Source organism: Microcaecilia unicolor, chromosome 6 (genome assembly GCF_901765095.1).
Source record: "Microcaecilia unicolor chromosome 6, aMicUni1.1, whole genome shotgun sequence".
NCBI classification, from domain to species: Eukaryota; Metazoa; Chordata; class Amphibia; order Gymnophiona; family Siphonopidae; genus Microcaecilia; species Microcaecilia unicolor.
This window is the reverse complement of record NC_044036.1, coordinates 306,803,093-306,823,073: the sequence shown is the minus strand read 5'-3', so window position 1 is coordinate 306,823,073 and position 19,981 is coordinate 306,803,093. Positions and strand designations below refer to the sequence as shown.

The following is a 19,981-nucleotide window of genomic DNA, read 5'->3' as shown; positions in this document are numbered from 1 at the left end:
GAGGGCCGAAGGGAGGCGATCTACTGCTGCCTGCAGCGCTTTCACATGGAGGTGAGAGGCGCTTTGATTTCAATGCAGGGGGCCCGGCCCGGTGGCGGATGGAGGGGGGCGGGTAGAGGGGGTAGCGGCAGCGGCGACCTCGGGGGGTGGAGGGGGGAGAGATGGTGACCTCGGGGGGGCCCCTGGGCGCAGCCCAGTCTCTCGGTGGCCCTGTTTACCACCAGCTGATTTCTACCACGAGCTAAAAACGCTACCACAGTTTAGTAAAGGACCTCCCGAAGGGACCCTTTTACTAAGTCGCATAAGCATCTACACCCGCCCAACACACGCCAAAATGGAGTTACTGCCCGGCCACCGTGTGGCTCTTGCAGTAATTTCATTTTTGGCACGCGTTCGATATGTGTGTCTGAAAAATAATTGTTATTTTCTGGTGCGCGTCCGCTATCCGCGCCAAGTGGCATTTGACACGCATAGGTCATTACCACCCAGTTTTGATTTTGCCGCACGTCCATTTTTGGTAAAAATTTTAAAAAGGCAATTTTTTGCAGGCGCGCTGAAAAATGGATCTGCACACACCCAAAGCATGCGCCCACACTATCACAGGCCATTTTTCAGCACACCTTAGTAAAAGGACCCTCAAATCACGTAGGAACGGATACAGTAAAGAATTTTCTCTATTCTGTGTTTATGAGAAAATGCTTAGTACATCTACTTTTAGTTTAGAAGTTTTGCGTTACATTAGCATCGTTTTTCTCTTGGGATAAATGCCTTGCAGCAGATTCCTAATAAAAACAACAGCTTCTTTTTCTTTTCTTTTTTAGTTCTTTTTCCACTTATTGTGCTTGCACAGTACATACTTAAATTTGTGTAGAAATCATACAAAAATGTTGTTTCCAATATTCAAAACTGTTTACCTGTATAATGGCCACAATTATCTGGATAAAGGACAGAAAAAAGGCTGTCTTTACTTTTTCTGGTTAGGTGTCTGCTTAGTGGCCTAAATATCTCTGCTAATCAGTAGCAGCACCAATCACTGCTAAAGCTGGATATTTAGTGCCAGCCAGGGCTGCCGAGAGGGGGGGGGCAGGGGGGACAAAATTCCCCAGGCCCGGGCCTCCAAGGGGGCCCGGCGCCGGGGTCAGGCCACCGGTGCTGCAGTTCCCGGTCTCACCTGCCTGCCTCCTCGGCTCCGGGCCCCCTGCATTCAAAGCGGCAGTGACAGATCGCCTCCCTTCCGGCCTTCCCTCCCTGTGTCCCGCCCTCGTGGAAACCGGAAGTTACATCAGACGAGGGTGGGACACAGGGAGGGAAGGCCAGAAGAGGCGATCTGCGATTGCCGCCTTGAATGCAGGGGGCCTGGTGCCATGGAGGCAGACAGGTGAGACTGCGGACTGCAGAGGCGGGGGGGGGGGGGGGCGGCGGAGGCGGGGCAGCCTTGCCTCGGGCCCGGCCGAGTCTCTTGGCGGCCCTGGTGCCAGCCACTAACAAGATACTGATACTGAATATCTGGATGTTTTTTTAAGGCCGCGGCAGCTACTGTTTCCCTCAGATATCTAATTTTTAGTTTTTCTGCCTCACTGCTATTTTTTGATTTGCAGGTTCAACAAATCAGATTAATACTTTGGAGGTTAAAGGGTTCTGCAGAGCTAACAGACATAGGATACACAACCATGTACATGCTGAGTAAATGCAGCACACACATGCAGCAAAATTCCTGCTAGTTACTTTTTATTTGGATTCAGCTCACACCTTTTCAGTAGTAACTCAAGCTGAGTTACATTTAGGTACATTAGGTACTGCCCTTTTACTAAAGTTTAGCATATGCTAAATTCTAAGAAGCCCTTAGGTAAAAAATGGGCTTCTTACCATTTAATGCGCACTAATTCTGTTAGTGCATGCTAAGTTTTAGTAAAAGGGCCTCTTAGCATGTACCTAAGGCAACAGAGGGTTAAGGGGCCCTTTTGCATGGCAACCTGGAACTACCACTGGCCCAATGCGGGTGCCAGCGGTAGTTCCACCCCCAGCACATGCCATTTCCAGCGCTCGCGGAAATATTGAAAAAAATATTTCCACAGGAGGTAACCACCAGGTTAGAGTGGGAGCCCTTACCACCACCTCAGTGGGCAGCGGTAAGTGCTTCCCCCGAAATGGCCATGCGGCAAGTGTGAACTTACCGCACAGCCATTTCATTTGTGGCTATTTTCACCCGCTGCGATAAAAGGGGCCCTGGCACACAGCAAAAACAGCCAGTTTAGTAAAAGGACCCCTTAGTGACTTGCCTGAGATCACAAGGAGCACCAGTGAGGTTTGAACCAGGTTTCCTAGTGCTGTAACCACTAGGCTGCTCCACCACTCTGTTATAGTTCCTTTCATCTGTAGTAAACTACCGTGTCCCAGTTTACTCTTGATAGTTCCTTTCATTTTTCCTGTTTTTAATTGTTTATTGTACACCGCTCTGCTGTTGCCCATAAAGAGCGGTATATTAAAAATAATAAACCATATAATAGTTACCGAATCACCTTTTCAGCTGTGTTTTTTTTTTGTTGTTTTTCCCATCTCAGTGGTACCTCTGAACTCTTTGCTACCTGCTCTAAGAGTGACATCAGAGTGTGGCACAATGAAAGTAACAAGGAGCTGCTTCGCATCACGATCCCCAACATGACGTGCCATGCCATTGCATTTATGAAAGATGGCAGGAGCATCATTTCAGGTAACAGAGACAAGCGAGCTGTTGGAACAGATAATGAATGGCATGACAATCTTAGCCAAATGGGGTAGAGTCTCCAATGAGTGGATGAACGCTAAATCCCACGGGGTAATGATGCAAAAAACAAAGTGGGAAGTGGACCAATGACTTCAGGACGTAGAGACTGAGATGATATTCAAGGAGTAAACTTTATTGTTGACTCGACACAGTACTGTGTTTCGGCCACAGGCCTGCCTCAGGAGTCTTTGATGGTGTAAAAAATGTTGTTTAAAAGGTTGTCAGTCTTGCGTAATGCACAAAGAAGTCTAACACAGAAATATCCAATGCTTTTTGGTCTCAAAAAGGACCTCAAAGATCGTGACGCTCAAGTCTAGTGAAACGACAAGTTGCCTCTTTCTTCAACAGTCATTGGTCCACTTCCCACTCTGTTTTTTGCATGACAATCTTAGCCAGCAGTTCAGAGAAAGCCCAAAATTCTTGACTGATCTGAAGACACTTACAGCACTGCCAGCATATGTACTGATGCATAGAAGTTGTTTCCTCCTTCTCCTTCCTTGGCTGCTTTCTGGGTGTTTGCTTGTATTGTTTTTTTCATTAAGGCAATGGTAGGGTAGGTCCTCCCGCACAGAAGCACCAAGCTGTGAATAGCTTATGCAGGCTGTCACAAGTGTGACAGTTTCCATTGCAGGCTGGGTTGCCGGTGCTGTCCCCAGCCATCTCAAGACAATGGATGATTGGATGCAATGCCCAAGGCTGCAGGGAGCTGCTGGGGGATTTGGACCTGGACCTGGACCCTCAGAATTCCCATTCTGCTGCTCTAATCATTAGGCTGCTCCTCTGCCCCATTAAAGCAATAATTACATGTTGCATCTCTGGGACTACAGTCAACCATCAGCTAACCAAAATTTCCTGAAATAAGGAATTTGGCAAATGTGTTGCTAATCCATGTCTACCAGTAACACAAGTACTTAGTAGTCAAATGTGAGATAATTAAGGAAACTAATTGCACTAATATGTAAACTGGACCGTTTTTTTGTAGTTATAAACTGATTATTTGTGAATTTCACCAGCCTGGAATGATGGAAAGATTCGAGCATTTACACCAGAGACTGGTCGCTTGATGTACGTGATCGAAAATGCCCATAGCATAGGAGTGACTGCCATTGCTGTTACCAGTGACTGCCAACGGATCATCAGTGGAGGGGGTGAAGGGCAGGTGTGTATAGCTCTTATTTCTAGAACTAAATGCCATGTTTCATAATTCAAATGGCACAAGTGGGTATCTACAGTAATAAATAAAACCTAAAGCGGCATGCAATGGCATACAGAATGTGGAACATGGGGTAGTTTCGGCAAGTGAGATTACAAAACAACAATAATTCACTACTGTAAACAGGACTGTCTTGTTAAAAGTGCTTGTGTGTTAATTTTTATTTGCTGACCAGCTTTTAAGCACTCTGACTTCTGTGGTAGAACTAAGAAACATTAGTGATTTTTCTTGCCACAGATGCGCAGTGATGGTGCAGAAACTATCTGGTTAGCGCCAAGTATCAACCAGGCAGGTCGTTCCACTTCAACCATAAATTCTAGAATGCATTTTGCCAAATGAACTCTGTCTGTTATGGAGAAGGAGTTTTTTTTTTTGTTTTGTTATGTTTTTTACTGATCTGAGTCAAAATCACACTGCTTTGATCAATCAAAAAAAACAGTTCTTTCATAAAAATATAATAAGAATTGAAGAAAAATAATGGGATCGATATTCAAAGCGATTAAACCGGCCAGAAACAGCTTCTGGCTGGTTAAATTGTCTGTTTGGATCTAACCATTAATTTGTAGTGGCACTTATTTGGGGGGTGTTCTGGGGGTGGAGTCAGGTTACCATTTACCATTTAGGTAAATGGTAAATGCATAAATGTCAGTCCTATCTTTTGGTCTCTGTTACTAAACTGCGCTAGCAATTCCTGACATGGCAAATGTGCCACAGCTCATTTGAATGGGCCGCATCGCATTTGCTGTGCGGGAATCGCTAGTGCGGTTTAGTAAAAGAGGTCCATTATGCAGTAACTCATAGCTGCTGAATATCGTACTTAACCAGCTATATGTTAGGTGTGTCCAGAAACCTTGAAATTCAATGCTGGTGCCCGGACATGGTCCGGCATTGAATTTCCGAGTTTAGTCAGAGGCGAATAATGAATATTGGGCCCAACAGTTTCAGTCGACAAAGAGAAAATTTTTAAAAGTGCAAGAAAATGTACTTCAGCATACCAAAGGCTTGCTACTGGGCCCATACAAAACCATGAACCAACTGCTTAGATAATGTAAAACTGGCATGGAATCTGTGTAAGTGAGTAGGGTCTCATCCTTAAAGCAAGATAACCAATAGTACATTGATTTCAAGGCCTTCCAGAGGAGGATTGTGCTGCCCTCACTAGGTGGGTGAAGGCAATGACTTACATTGCTACTGTTATTTTTACCACAGTGCTGCTGTATCACATATGTATAAAGTGTTTATTTAAGAATTGTCGCAAAGTTATTAAGGATATTACTGTAAGTGAGCACTGCCATCCTCTTTTACAGGACGCTGCAATTTTGGAAATGTGGTGGTTTTAAAATATCAGCCCTTTATAGAAATAGATAACTAGTGAGAAAGCCTGTGAAAAAATATTGGAGAAAATTGCTTCTGCCATCCTTTCCTCCCCCTCAAACCCTCACCATACTCCAAATCAAGCTGCCTTCTTCAAAGACCCTAACAGTGCCTAATTGCTCCTGCTGTACTGGTGCTGAAATTCCACATGACATCCACTGCTGTCAATGGTTGTCATTTTGAATTTCATTTCCAGCAGGGCAGGGGTGATTGGTTATCAGCTTGCCGTGGAGTGCATTGGCAGTTCCAGTGGAGATGGAGGCAGAGTGTTTGGGAATTCAGGTGGGCGGTAATATGTCCTTTGTTGGTGTATTTGTGGACTGCAGATGGTGTTCACTGCATGTGATTCAGTTGTGCTGTTCCTAAATAATGTAAACTAAGTAACACACTATTTTCAGTCCACACATATGCTGACAAAAGGCACAAACTAACTGGCACAGCAAGGAACTGTCATTTATATATCTATAGATGTAGATTTTGTTTTTTGCCTGGCAGTTCTCTCCTCTATTGGGCTACAGCACCATAAGCCTTCATTTGCAAGTACCCCTCACTTTCCCCCTATTTATATCTCCCTCCTTACTCTGCTGAGTCAGTGCAAGTGACAGTTCTTCCTCAATCCAGCCACTAGGTGTTACCATTATGTGATGATAGACTCTCCTGGGGCTGTGGACTTTGAATTTTTGATATCTCAGTCATCCCTTGATGCAGAGGTATAGCCGGGAAAATGAATGCAAGTCTTCCCTATCACAATGCTTGTCATCAAGCAATCTGGCCAGTTCCTGTGTAAGTGTGTTTTTATTTTTCGGTGTGTTATTGCAATAGGGAGAACTTGGTTTTTAATATAAATTGAAGAACACTTTTCCAAAACTCACTCCAGCCAATATTCAAAGCGAGTTAACTGGCAAGGAGCAGCCGCAGATCAGTTAAGTCGCTTGTTCGCAGTTTTCAGGTCATTTCCAATGGCGCTTAAACTGGTTAGTGCCGCTGAAAATTACTGATTAGCGCTGAACTTCGAACTTCAAGCTGGCTGTGTCGGGGGAAGAGTCCGGTTAGGTTCCAGTATTCAGATGTAACCGGCCAGCTTTAGCGGATAAATAAGACCGCATAAATAGCTGTTCTGTCTTTATCCACTAATCCATTGCTGGTTAAGTCTGATTATTAACTTAACCAGTCATGCGCTAGCCGGCTTTAAAAAACTGGATATTCAGTGCCAAAACCCAAACAGGGCCCAGTGTTGAATTTCCGCCTTTAACGCTGGCAGCGGACAAAAAAACACTGTCCGCTGCCGGCTGAATAGTGGGGGAGGGGAGGGGCAGGCCATTTTTTTGTCAGTTGTGAGCTATGCGATTTAATTTTATTCTTCAAGGCAAAATTCATTTACTGTAGCTTGTTCGTGTGCCAAAACTCACTAGTCCACGAGTTTTGGCACAGGAATAAGTTACAGTAAATGAATCTTGCCTTGATGAACAAAATTAATCGCATAGCTCAAAACTGACAAAAAAAATGGACTGAGTGAATTTTGGAAAAGTGCTCTTCAATTGCTTGCCATCACATCAGCAGCCTGTTTTTCACTATTGCAGTACAACTTTAGAATATTTATTTTATTTGTTACATTTGTATCCCACATTTTCCCACCTATTTGCAGGCTCAATGTGGCTTACATGGTACCGTAAAGGCGTTCGCCCAGTCCAGTAAAGAACAAATACAGTGTGATGTGTGGTAGGATAATGTTCATGTTTTACAGACACATTTGGGAATCATAGGATATGTGTTATGTGTTACAGTCACATTTGGAATCTTAGAGAGGGAAAGTTATGTTATGTCCATTGCGAGCTTTCATTTCGTTGTGTAGCAGGATCCAGGCATTTAAGTTGGGTCCATAGGGTATGCCTTTTTGAACAGGTTGGTTTTTAGTGATTTCCGAAAGTATAGGTGGTCGTACATTGTTTTCATGGCTTTTGGTAGTGCGTTCTATAGTTGTGTGCTTATGTAGGAAAAGCTGGTTGCATAAGTTGATTTATATTTAAGTCCTTTGCAGTTCGGGTAGTGGAGATTTAAATACGTTCTTGATGATCCGATTGTATTTCTGGTTGGTAGGTCTATGAGATCTGTCATGTATCCCGGGGCCTTACCGTAGATAATTTTATGAACCGTGGTGCAGATTTTGAAGGTTATACGTTCTTTGATTGGGAGCCAGAGCAGTTTTTCTCGGAGGGGTTTGACGCTTTCGAAACACGTTTTTCCAGATATAAGCCTGGTTCCATGTTTTGAGCAGTCTTTAGTTTCTTTATGATTTGTTCTTTGCATCCTACATAGATTCCATTGCAGTAGTCTAAATGGCTTAATACCATTGATTGTATCAGGTTACAAAATATTTCTCTCAGGAAGAATGGTTTCACGCGTTTGAGTTTCCACATTGAGTGGAACATTTTCTTTGTTGTAGTTTTCATTTGGCTCTCTAGTATAAGGTTTCGGTCTATTGTAATGCCGAGGATTTTGAGGCTATCTGAGATAGGGAGGGTGTAATCTGGGGTGTTTGTATTTGTGGGTTTGTTCACATTGTGTTGGGATGATAGGATGAGACAGTGTGTTTTTTCGGTGTTGAGTTTTAGTTGAAATGCAAAGAAGGAATGTATTTTTTTTTTAAGACACTGCAGTATTTCTTTTTAAGACACTGCAGTATCACAGCATCCAGTGGTAAGTCAAAGATGAGCTGGGTTGGGACCTTCATGGGTTGCCAGGGACCTCTTTCTACAGGTCTAAGCACTTAGGGGTAATTCTGTAACTGGGAACCTCGATTTAAGGGCCCTGAGGCTGCACTTTAGGCGTATTTTATAACGGGACCTAGACGCCCAGGCTTCATTATAGAATACAGAAATAATCCAGTATCAGTGAGCCCAACCTGGAGGCGCCTGCACTGATACCAGCCATAAACTTTGTGAAATGTGTGCCCATTATTATGAATGTGGATTGTTCCCCGCTAAGGACTGTAGATGTACGGGATACACATTTTTTAAAATAAATAAATAAATAGTGCTGAAATCTGGGCTTAACATGTTTTAACTTGGAATTTCCCCACACGCTAAGCCCATTTCTAATTTGGCAGTATTTAAGGCATTTTTCAGTTATTTCTTATTCAGGTCATGCATTTAATCGCATTAATGCACATTATCTGTAAAAAGTTAATGTGGGAGCATTTTACTGCATCTTATTTATGAAGCATTAAGTACTCTCGCGTTAATTCTGCATTAGCCAGATGGTGCGTGTAATCCAAATGCGCTAGCTGCTGAGCTTCAGATCAGAGTGTCTAAAATGATGAAGTAGCTTCTGCTAATTCCTTAATGAAAAGTTGGCAGTCCAACTCTTTCATAAATAATCACAGTACTCATTACTGAAAATCTTTTTGGAAAGATCTGTGGCTGGTTCAGTGGCAGTGATGTCCGATCACTTATGAAATGTCCTCATTTGGTCTTCTATATTGTACATACTTCTCGGGTCAGTTGGAGGTAGTTGCAAATGAAGGTTCATTGCACCGGATCCCAGTTCTGGTTCCAGCTAAAGTACAAAAGAGCAAGAGGAAAGCGCTGGGTCAACAAAAACAAAAAACAAGAGAGCGAGAGAGACCCAGGGTTACCCTCTTTAAAAAGTGCTTTTGCTACCGTCAGGTCAGAGTGTGGGAAGCTGCCGAGAAAAGCCACAGTCTACTGGCATCAATGAAAGAACACAAGTCTACTGTGTCTTGCATTAAAGTCAAAAAGAACAACCGGGAGTGTGTCACTGCTGGTGCTGATGGGGCATGCATCATATGGGACCTGGTGTGAGTACCTGTCTTCGACAGAGGACATCAGCTATTAGACACAAGCTGTGTGCAGGATGTGCTGACGATTGCAGAGAGTAATTGGACAGAAAGGATAATAACAGCTATCACTTGTTAAGTGGAGAAATGAGCAATCAGGATCATTTTGCATTTATGCCATTGTCTTATTAGCCAAAGTTATTATTTACAGTACTGTACTCTATATAACATATCATGTGGTCTTAAGGTCCTTTCCCAAAGGAACTTACAATGTGAGAATTATAGAATGAGTAATAGCAGTGTAATTGGAACTGGTGTCCATGAATTTCACTGGTGTATTTATCCAAATCTCAAGTTTGCATTATCAGCTCTAGGCTTTATTCTGCCTGATGAAGCAGGACAGTTAGTCACTCTACTTCCTTTAAACGATGGACTAGATTTACTAACCTGCACTACACATTAATGTGCATCATTTACCACAGGTATATATTAATGCATGATAGTTCATATTTTGGGGTCTTATTTACATAGCTGTGATAAGCACTAGCATGAGCTTACCGCAGCTTTAAAGGGCCTACCAGGTGACATGCTCAGGCATCCTGCAGTGAGTCCCAAATGTGTGCTACCCACGTACTAAAGAATATTTTTAAATTTTTTTTGGTTGAGGGGGCATATCTGGGACAGGATCTATATTACTGCACGGTAACAGATTAATTAGTGCAGGATTACCACTTGAGCCTTTATCACCTACAAAATGGATGCCATGCTCACGTGATAATTGCTTTTAATGGTCGTATGCTAGTGGCGACATTAGCACATGGCCTTTAATACCGAAAACAGAAAATCAGCCATTTTACTGCTGCGGTACAAATGGCCTTAGCAAGCAGGAAAAACCCATGTAAGGGCATGCTAAAGCCACTTTCTACTGCCGCTTTGTAAAAGGACACCTTTGTGTGGAGAGGGACCTAGTGTTGAAAAACAATGTTGACTACAGACTTCACCATCAATGTAGCAAGTCCTGTCTAGGCAAAGTCGACATCCCCACAGTTTAGCGCTACTTAAGACAGCAGGAGAAAGAAGATAAAACTCAGGTTTATGGTTTTATTCATTTCATCTTATGGTATTTTCAGGCGTTATGTGAGGAATCAAATGATCTTGGCCAATACCTTATTCCGCTGTGTCTGCTACCACCCTGAAGAGTACCAGATAATAACAAGTGGAACAGATAGAAAGGTAAAAGAATGAGCCTCAGAAGGCCACACCCACTCAATATAATAATTTGTAGAGGTCCAAACCTGGCTGTTCAAGAATAGTACTGTTCTAGAGAAAATAGAAGAGAGAAGTGAATGTACTACACTCATTTTTTAAAAATGCATGTTACACATAGTTGTTTCTTTAGAAGGACTAGGCTGCACCGATAGCAACTGAATCATTCTAGGATAAAAGATCATTTTCTGGCCTTTAAAATTAAGCAGGCAGAGCAGACCCTGAAACAGCTTCCCTAGAATCCCTCTGCTGTAAAGATAAGATGACTCAGTTTCATAATTTGTTTCTAAGTTTGTGTGTTTCAGTTTAATAAGTGCACTGAGATGTTCCTTCAGGTTTTTAACAGACTGTTCCTGTACATTCATTTTTAATAATAACCTCATTCCCTAGTGCCACTGAAAGGCCTCTCCTTAACACTTTTTTTTTTATTTCTCCTGTAGGTTGGATATTGGGAGGTGTATGATGCTTCTCCAATCCGAGAACTAGAAGGATCCTTGTCTGGTGCCCTGAATGGAATGGATATCTCACCAGAAGGGGTTCATTATGTTACAGGTAAATAAGATCAAAAGAATAAATATTTACACCAAGCCAACTGAAAAGAAGGGCTTCGATCCTTCTGTTGAATAATAAGTTGCACAAAGCACATTTTGTTCCAAACTGTCTCATTGTCTCCCAACCCCTCACCCACTTTGTTTTGCACCTCTGATTTGAACAAGCAGGAGCAATTTGTCCTATCCAGTTCCATCCCCTTAAAGGCACAGGGACACGTGAACCAGTGACAATTCCAATCACACCAACCTGACAATCTCCACAGCTCTTAAGGGCACAGACTTGGACGGATCACAACATTGTCACTACATTTTCTTCCTTCCCACACTACACCAGTCATGTGGGTTGTGATAATGCTGTGAATCTTTGTCTTACATTGCAGGTGGTGATGATAAACTAGTAAAGGTGTGGGATTACAATGAGGGGGAGGTGACCCATGTCGGGATAGGTCACAGTGGCAACATCAACAACATCAAGATCTGCCCTTCACTCAAGTGTATGATCAGCGTGAGCTCAGATGGTGCTATTCTGCGTTGGAAGTATCCTCATGAGAACTGAAGGTGCATGAAAGTCAAAAAGAGCAAGGGAATAGCATTTAAGAAGGGCACCTGTGTAGCCTTAAGTAACAGAAGAACAAATAGAAGAAAGAAGATTATAAAAATGAAAGATGTACTTAATGAAAGAAAAGTGCTCTCCAAAATGTGTGGTACACAGCTGAGCCACTTATTTTAATACCGTTTGTGTTCTTATCAGTCTCTCCTTGCGTATTGACTGTGGTTGCTTGGCTCTATTAGAGGCCATATTGTATGTGAGTGCATGCTAATAATTTATGTCCTACAAATAAACATGAACCTCTTGGACTGGCCAAGTGACTGAGAGGCAGTGCTATACACTGTCACACAGGTCAACAGTGGAATCCCCAAGTCAGCTTTTCTGCTCCCCTGATCAGTTGGGTCTAGGGATGCTGTAAAGGCAGAGTCCATAGCCCTCTAATGGGTTGTAAAGATAATGGCAAACCACGCTGCTAATAGTCTGACAAGAAACTGTCATGCAAGTGGCAGTCCCCATAAGTCTTGCAAACAGGGGACTGCCTTTATCTTTACCTGTAGTGGGGTGGAGGGAGCTGTGGTCATTGGTCTAGGGTGACAGCTGGTGCCTGAATTTAGGGCCCATGACTGCAGAGTTCTAGAAGGATTTCTGCTGCATGGACCCTCATCCAAGATCATCACTGCAATGACCATTGAGAGGATGTAAAACATTGGGGGGAAATCCATGGATAATTGCAAATAAAGATGCATAGTGCATAGTTGAGCTAGAAGTCCAAAGGAGCAGGATGAAACTGTTGGGTCAAGAAAAGACCCTGTTTTTATTTAGTTTAATTATGTACGTAGGGCATTATTTTATAAAAGATCATTTATGTTAAGAGGATGAGCTTATTTTATAAAAACACATAGATGTCTCAAAATGCCCCAAAGAGTCTATCTGCCAAAAATGTCCAAATAGCAATTTTGGAAAGGCAGGGGAAAAAACCCCCAAACAACTCTGCAGTTCATCTAAATAGCAAGAGGGTGTGTTGGCAGCGGGTAATATATACTTCTGACTTGCCTCTGGGACAGAAGTAACCTTCTGAAGGTCTCCTGGGGGGGGGGGGGGGGTTTGGATCCTCGAGTAAATCATTACTCCCCCAGGCAGAACTCCAGGCAAGAAAAACTCTGGCTACTACTAAATAAGTATTAGACATAATAAAAGTTTATTCAAATTGTCAAAGAAGCCAATCAGTAAATATTGAAATAGTAACAAAAAACTCCCAATACAGTATAATATGTAGCAAACAAAAGTAGAGTTTTCCCTGGGAGCTGTCAATATGCCCACCTGCTAGTGTAGGCCCATTGAGACTCGCCACCCTCAGTTCTGTTTCCTGTTAAATACTTGTTTTCTTCCTTTCGTCATTATCTTAATTATAATTACCCTTAATACCTAATGAATATGCATCTTTCCAGAATATTCTATTTTCTGTTATGAATCAAATTCTATCATTTATTCTCTTATTATATTGGCAGTTAGGGCCTGTCATGCATATAAGCATAAGTTTTTATTTGATATGAGTTGACCTAATGTCATCCTACTACCCCCCTCCACTCTCTGGCTTAACCTACAGTTGTACCCACACCCCTTCTCCCTCTGATTGTTTATCTGGATACAGCCGGTGTCCTTAGTCATAGAAGTCTCTGGTCTTAGCTTCTGACCAGCAACTTATCACAAGTTAGCACAGGTCAAAATGTCAAACCACAAATTTCTACAGCCTTAGAAAGGTATTTACCAGAAAAAAGCACATTTATAATTCTCTTGCAACTCTTAAGTCTGCTTTCAGCTCAAGGAGAGCAAAACAGCTTATAATAAAACTAGAAATATGTATGGTTTGCACATTTTCATGGCCTTTATGATATACAGTAGGAGGCATGTTTTGGATGGGGTAGGAGGGCCCACAAACAGGATGTTTAACAGCGATAATCGAGCAAGAAGAATCATCCAAGTCTTAGATTTAGGACATCCTACATTAGATCTGTTTCAATCATGTCCAGGATAAACAAAATGTGCTCTGATATAGCTACATGGCCCCTTTGTAATTCCCTAGTGCGGTTACTGTTCCCCATTCTCTCCCCTGAAAATGAAACTGGAAAGGAAAACCAGGCTGTATGACAGCCTTAGGTATTACAGGCATTCTGAGCAAAACAATCAGCAAATGTGAATAGTAGTCTAGTGGTTAATGCAGTGGTCCTTAAACCAAAGGACCCTGCTTCAAATCTCAGTTTCACTCAATTTTTTTAATTGTGAGCTCTCCAGAAACAGAAAAATACCTACTGTACCTATTTATATAAGCCACCTACAAGTCTGAAGTGCTATTGAAGTGGTATACAGTCAGGTACAGTAGATATTTTTCTGTTCCAGGAGGGCTCCCAATTAGAAAGAAAAAGAGTTAAAGTGAGATTTGAACCAGGATCCATTGGTTTAAAGTCTACTGTACTAACCACTAGGCTACCCCTCTACTCTTCCTGGGCATCTGTGTGGCCATTTTTCTCAAAATAATGGCAGATAGACTTCTCTATTCCTGATTTTTTGCTGTTCATAAGTTGGATGTTTCATTTTGGACATTCTTAGCAGAAAAACATCCTTCTCACAGTCAGTTTTAAACAGAAAATCTGGACGTTTTTCCTACCTGAAATTGCTGTGAAATAGACTTTTTTTTTTTATGTTATGAGCAGGATGTCCAAATTTTGCCTTAAATTACTTTTCAAAAATGATCCTCTTTGTATCTTCATAAAATACTAGGGACTAAACCAGAAGACATTGCTGTTAGCTTGAAGCTGTGGACATTTTTATAAAGAATGTGTGTACTTTGCAACTCCACCTGTGCCCCACCCAAACTGTGCCCAAGAACATGCCCACGCATACATCACATTAAAGTACACACTATTTGGTAAGCATGTATTACTTTTATTATATGAAAAATCCTTTTACACATGAAAAGTGTTTGTAAACGTACTCCCTGCATAGTCTTCCTCAGGGTATTCATTTTACAGCACACATTGGACTGTTCTTCCTCAGGAGGGATGTTAGTACATGGGGTATTGATTTTTCTGAATTGAGAATACATTTGAAATAGTGCAAAGCTAAACATTTTTGAATTGACAACAAAGGGGGGGGAAAGAAACTAATTTTAGCCTTAATGTCGATGCTGGTGGTATATCTACAGCATATCGAACAGTAAATCCCAGATTTCAGTATTGAATGGAGCTTTCTGGTAGGCTGAAGCAGAGCAGTCAGTTTCCAAAGAAAACAAAAATCCTGGCTGGCTCAGTGTCTCATGGGAAGGATCTAGGTTTGAGTCCTGCTTGGGGCTCAGGATACTACAGGGACAGCACTCAGCCTATAGAGGGAGATGCAACAGATTCAAATTTGGTGATTGATGGGTATCTGGGGCATGGTCCCAATCCCTTCCAATTGATGGCCATTGCTGCAGTGACTAGGTGAGGTGGGACGAGAGATAAAATAGAGGAAAACATCGCTGGGTATTTGCAAATGAAGGCTTATATTGCCAGATCCCAGGCCCCATTCCAAATAAGCTGACAACCCAAAGGAGTGAGGCCAAAAATCACCAAATCAAAATACAGGACTTGATCCACAAAGAAATTTCAGAGTATACAGGCTGACTATCATGCACATAGTACATAAAGGCAGTAATTTTATGAAACATTTTCTGAACATAAAGCAGATTTTCCCTGTGAAAAATGGTTTATGAAACCATACAGGCCAACAACAGCACATGCACGTTGACATGATCCACATATAGGTGTTGCCAGGGGGTGGTATGTGGGCAGAGCAGGGGCAACGTTGCAGTATACATGTGTACTTTATAAAATCCTCATATACCTATATAGAGCACTTGCCTTGGAGCAGACATAACTTTGTGTGAGAACATTTACACAATACTAGGGCTAGTTCTAATGCCTAAATAAAAAGGTGCATATGCACACGTATGTTGCCTTCATAACATTTCAATTCCAATAAACAGATTCAAAGAACAATAGACTATCATATGACTATGGGGACATTTTTCAGTGTTGCAAATCAAAACCCCCTTTTTGGTCCAAGTGTGCTTATAATTTTTTTCTCAATATCAATATCTAGATGTAGTAGACTGGAAGTTATTAGAAGAGGAGGAGGAGGAAGAGAATATCAGTGCATGCAGAAAAGGAAGGGGTGAGGAGAAATGGGAAAAGAGCTCATCTCCAAAGGATACATATTAATGTAACACAAATGCCAGAAGGGATTTGAGGTGCAGAGAGCTGTTCAATGGGTATATAGCTTATTGCCAAGAATACGTATGTCACTGTTTTGTTTCTGGATTGTGAGTTCAATAAAAATTACTTTGAAAAATAAATCAACATACATCTGCTTGTATCTCAATAAAATACTTAGCTTAAAGAGCTCTCCATTCATCTAACTCTGCGATTTATTTTATTACACAATTTTGAAGCTGGGTGCATCTTTGGCCCAGGACTTCAATTTTCGGTAACATCTGGAAGGATAAAATACCACAGGGTTAAAGACCTTGCAGCAAAGCCTGTGCAGAAGCCAGTACGAAATTTTTTACCCATGTGAGAGGCTTTTTAAATCTGCCCTGGTGAACCCATAGCCAGCTGGGTTTTCTGGATATCCACACTGAATAGGAATGCAATTTATTTGCATATGCCCAGAGCCAGGAATGTTCATTGTGCACACCTTGAAAACCCGCTGGCTGCCAGTTTCTCTATGCAAGAGCCAGGCACAGAACTTTCTGCATTAGCAAGGACGGAGCTTTATTATGTGCAAATGTCACACAGAACAATTCAGCTGGAATAAATATAGATACATATTTTATAGAAAATCTGCTGTCGCCGGAGAGATAGACATATGGGTTTGTTTTCAGTCTGGATGGTTTTTTTTTTAACATGGGTCAAAAAACTTATCAAGACTAGAAATGCTTTATGCCAAATGTGTTTTTGTATTCTGGTGCCTTGACCGGTATTGTGCCCACATAAAAATCATATTGTTGCACTCAGAAAAATTATCCATCATTTTGAGAAATCATAGCACTGGGACCACAAGGGGAATAAAAGTCATCATACAGCAGGTTCATGCAACTCTGAAATGGAGAAAAAATAAAGATATTTACAAGCACCTTAAATAAGGAAATGTTTTACATTTATTCACTAAAATGACCAAAGCCTTTGGGATTAAGGAGCCAACTTACTAAACTGCACTAAGCAGCAGTTTTTAGTTCATGTCAACTGTTTGCACATGGCTGTGCTAACAACTACTGCACACCAATAACAGTGCAGTCAAAATGTATTTATTTATTTATTTTGTAGCATTTATACCTAGCTCTTTCCCGCTCAATAGCAGGATCAGTGCGGCTTACAAAGCATGGATACAAGGTATTACAGAGAAAACACAATGTATGGTTACATGGAGGGGCATAATCGAATGTCACCGGCCAAATAGATCGCTAGCGATCTATGTTGGCAGTGGCGCTACAGCTGGCCGGAACCATATTATCGAAAAAGATGGCTGGCAATCTTTTTTGTCGATAATATGGTTTAGCCCGGCCAAATGCCATGGAGTTCGCCGGGCTTGAGATGGCCGGGTTTGTTTTTCAGCGATAATGGAACGTTATGATGGCCATCTCAAACCCCGGCCAAATTCAAGGCATTTAGCCATGGGAGGAGCCAGCATTTTTAGTGCACTGGCCCCCCCTGATGTGCCAGGACACCAACCAGCCACCCTAGGGGTCACTGTGGTGGACTTCAGAAAAGTTTCCACGTGCATAGCTCCCTTACTTTGGGAGCTGAGCCCCCCCAACCCCCCCCCCAAACCCACTACCCACAAATGTACTGCACCCACTAAAATTGCTCCACGGACCTGCATACAGCCTCTAGGACTTATTGCTGCTGTATAACTTTGGCACACCAGTTCACACCTGAAGACTAATCTCTCTGAAAAAGTCCTTTCTTGAAATAACCACGTTTACTCACAGTTAACTGCAGATCAGAGGTTGTTTCCCCACTGGCAAAGAGTCCCCTGGTACTAAGATTAGCAGTAGGTCAGAGCTGGCACAATGGTGTACAATGCCCTCTTTCAGCACCATTCAAGGTAAGAACTACGTTCTCTTACGTAGGTAACACAGGAAAGGGAACTAAAACTGGCTTACAAAAATGGCCACTACCACATGGATTACAACAGGAAACAAAACAGGGCACACTCTGACCCAGTTAGCAGGGGGGAAAAGCACCATGGGAGTAGAGCCCAGTACCCTACACTCACCACAATGCATTGCTAATGTGACTCTAACAGAAAAGGTGTCACACTCACCCATGAGCCACATCGCAACCAGGGAAAGGCTGTTGGAGAATACAACACATTCTGCTGTCATGGAGGTGGGTACGGCATTTGAGGCTGGCATATAGGCTGGCAAAAAAGGTTTTTAGTTTTATTTTTTTAGTATGGAAGGGGGTTGGTGACCACTGGGGGAGTATGGGGAGGTCATCCCCCATTCCCTCCAGTGGTCATCTGGTCAGTTGGGGCACCTTTTTGAGGCTTGGTCGTGAAAATAAAAGGACCAAGTAAACCCAGCGAAATACTGCTTAACACTGCTTTTTTTCCCATTATTGGCGAAAGCCGGCCATCTGGTAGCCACGCCCATGCCCGCCCATGTCCCGCCTTCGCTAATCTACCAACACGCCCCCTTGAACTTTCGACGGCGAAGCGACAGGAAAGCGGCGATGCTGTCAAAAATGCTGCTTTCGATTATACCGATTTCACCGCTTTTAAGAAATCGGCCATCTCCCGATTTGTGTCGGAAGATGGCCGGCGATCACTTTCGATTATAAGTTAGATAGTATATAGTACAAAGTATGGATACAAAATATGTAACACAGTGTATGGATACAAAGTATGATAGAGATAACAAGTTGTGTAGAGAATGATAGTTTGTAATACAATGTATGGAAACAAAGTATAGTAGAGATAACAGATTGTGTAGTGAATGATAGGATGAAGAAATGGGGGCAGGATAGAGGTATGGTTAATGTTAGTGGTGTTAGTAAATTAAGTTGGGTTGCTCGGATAGGCGTGTTTGAAGAGGTATGTTTTCAGCAGCTTTCGGAAGGGTAGGAGTTCGTTGGTTGCTCGGATGTATTTTGGTATGGCGTTCCAGAGTTGACTGCCTATTACGGAGAAGTTGGAAGCGTAGTAGATTTTGTATGTGAGGCCTTTGCAGTTGGTGAGGTGAAATTCTAGAACTGAGTGCCAGAAATTAGGCACTGTATTTCCACATCCTGTGTACCTATTCTATAAAAAAAAACCCTGCCTGCTACAGAGGAGGAGAGAGGTGGTGGACTAGGATGATGGATGGAGGACTTGGGAGAAGAGGTGAGTTACTGTTGAGTTGCATAAGGGATGTTGTGTGGGCTTCTACTTAAACTGGATGAAGCCTATGAACCTGTACTGGACAAACTAGAAGGATCACTGGTGTTTCCTGCCATTTGTGACTATGTTGATGTTATACTTTTGAGTCTCATATTTATTTAGATTTTGCTTGCACCGTTTTCAGTAGTAGCTCAAGGTGAGTTACCTTAAGGTACTCTGGATATTTCTCTGTCCCAGGAGGGCTCACAATCTAAGTTTGTACCTGAGGCAATGGAGGGTTAAGTAACTTGCCCAAGATCACAAGCAGCAGTGGGATTTGAACTGGATTTCAAGACTGGTGCTATAACCCCACTCCTCCACTCCACTCATATGATTTTAACATAGATGCATTCATGAACCATCCTTTAATGCCTCAAAGTTCTACTGGTGTGTTGTATCTATGAACTAGTCTATTGAGGATCATAGTTTTTGATTTCCCCAAGTATTTTGTGAATCCTTCCTGGGACTAATTTACTAACTAGCAAGGTCTTTTGGATATATTTAAAGTATAGCAGGAATTTGAGGTATTTGTCAAAACACCACTCATTCTGGGAACACAAATCAAAATTTGTTCTCTCTGAATCTTTATATGTGAAACTTCCCCTTTAGGGATCCAGGAATTAATTTATGATTCCACCTAATGATTTGAGGACCAAATTTCAAAAGGAAGTGGTAGGAGGGGGGGGGGGGGGGGCTGGAAGGATGGATAGTCTGCTAGTCTGCGATTCAGTCTGCATCTGATCCCATTTTAATGTTATTTAATATATGAATACTTTTATATTATCTCTGCAATAAAAAAATAGCAGTGGATGCAAGACTGAGTCCTTGTGACAACTGAACTACAGAACACAGTCAATGCTGTCACTCACACTATTATGATTTTTCATTTATATAGCACTAAGGAGATGTCAGATTTCATCTTATCTAGTGAATCATCTTTCAACATTTTGGCCAATCTATGTCACATGCTCACAAAGTTGAATATAACCTTCTACTCGGAGCAGACTAGAGC

General features: G+C 42.1%; 1 protein-coding gene across 1 annotated transcript in view; it reads left to right on the top strand.

Moving 5' to 3' along the window:
• CFAP52 (cilia and flagella associated protein 52) overlaps positions 1-12,431 on the top strand; it is a 60,373-nt gene extending 47,942 nt beyond the window's left edge. Inside the window, exons 9-14 of the mRNA XM_030206316.1 lie at positions 2,562-2,710; positions 3,778-3,923; positions 9,017-9,168; positions 10,278-10,380; positions 10,854-10,965; positions 11,345-12,431. Coding sequence (XP_030062176.1) covers positions 2,562-2,710; positions 3,778-3,923; positions 9,017-9,168; positions 10,278-10,380; positions 10,854-10,965; positions 11,345-11,520 — 838 coding nt within the window. The 3' untranslated portion in view covers positions 11,521-12,431. The remainder of the gene's footprint in view (positions 1-2,561; positions 2,711-3,777; positions 3,924-9,016; positions 9,169-10,277; positions 10,381-10,853; positions 10,966-11,344) is intronic.
• The last annotated feature ends 7,550 nt before the right edge of the window (positions 12,432-19,981 follow it).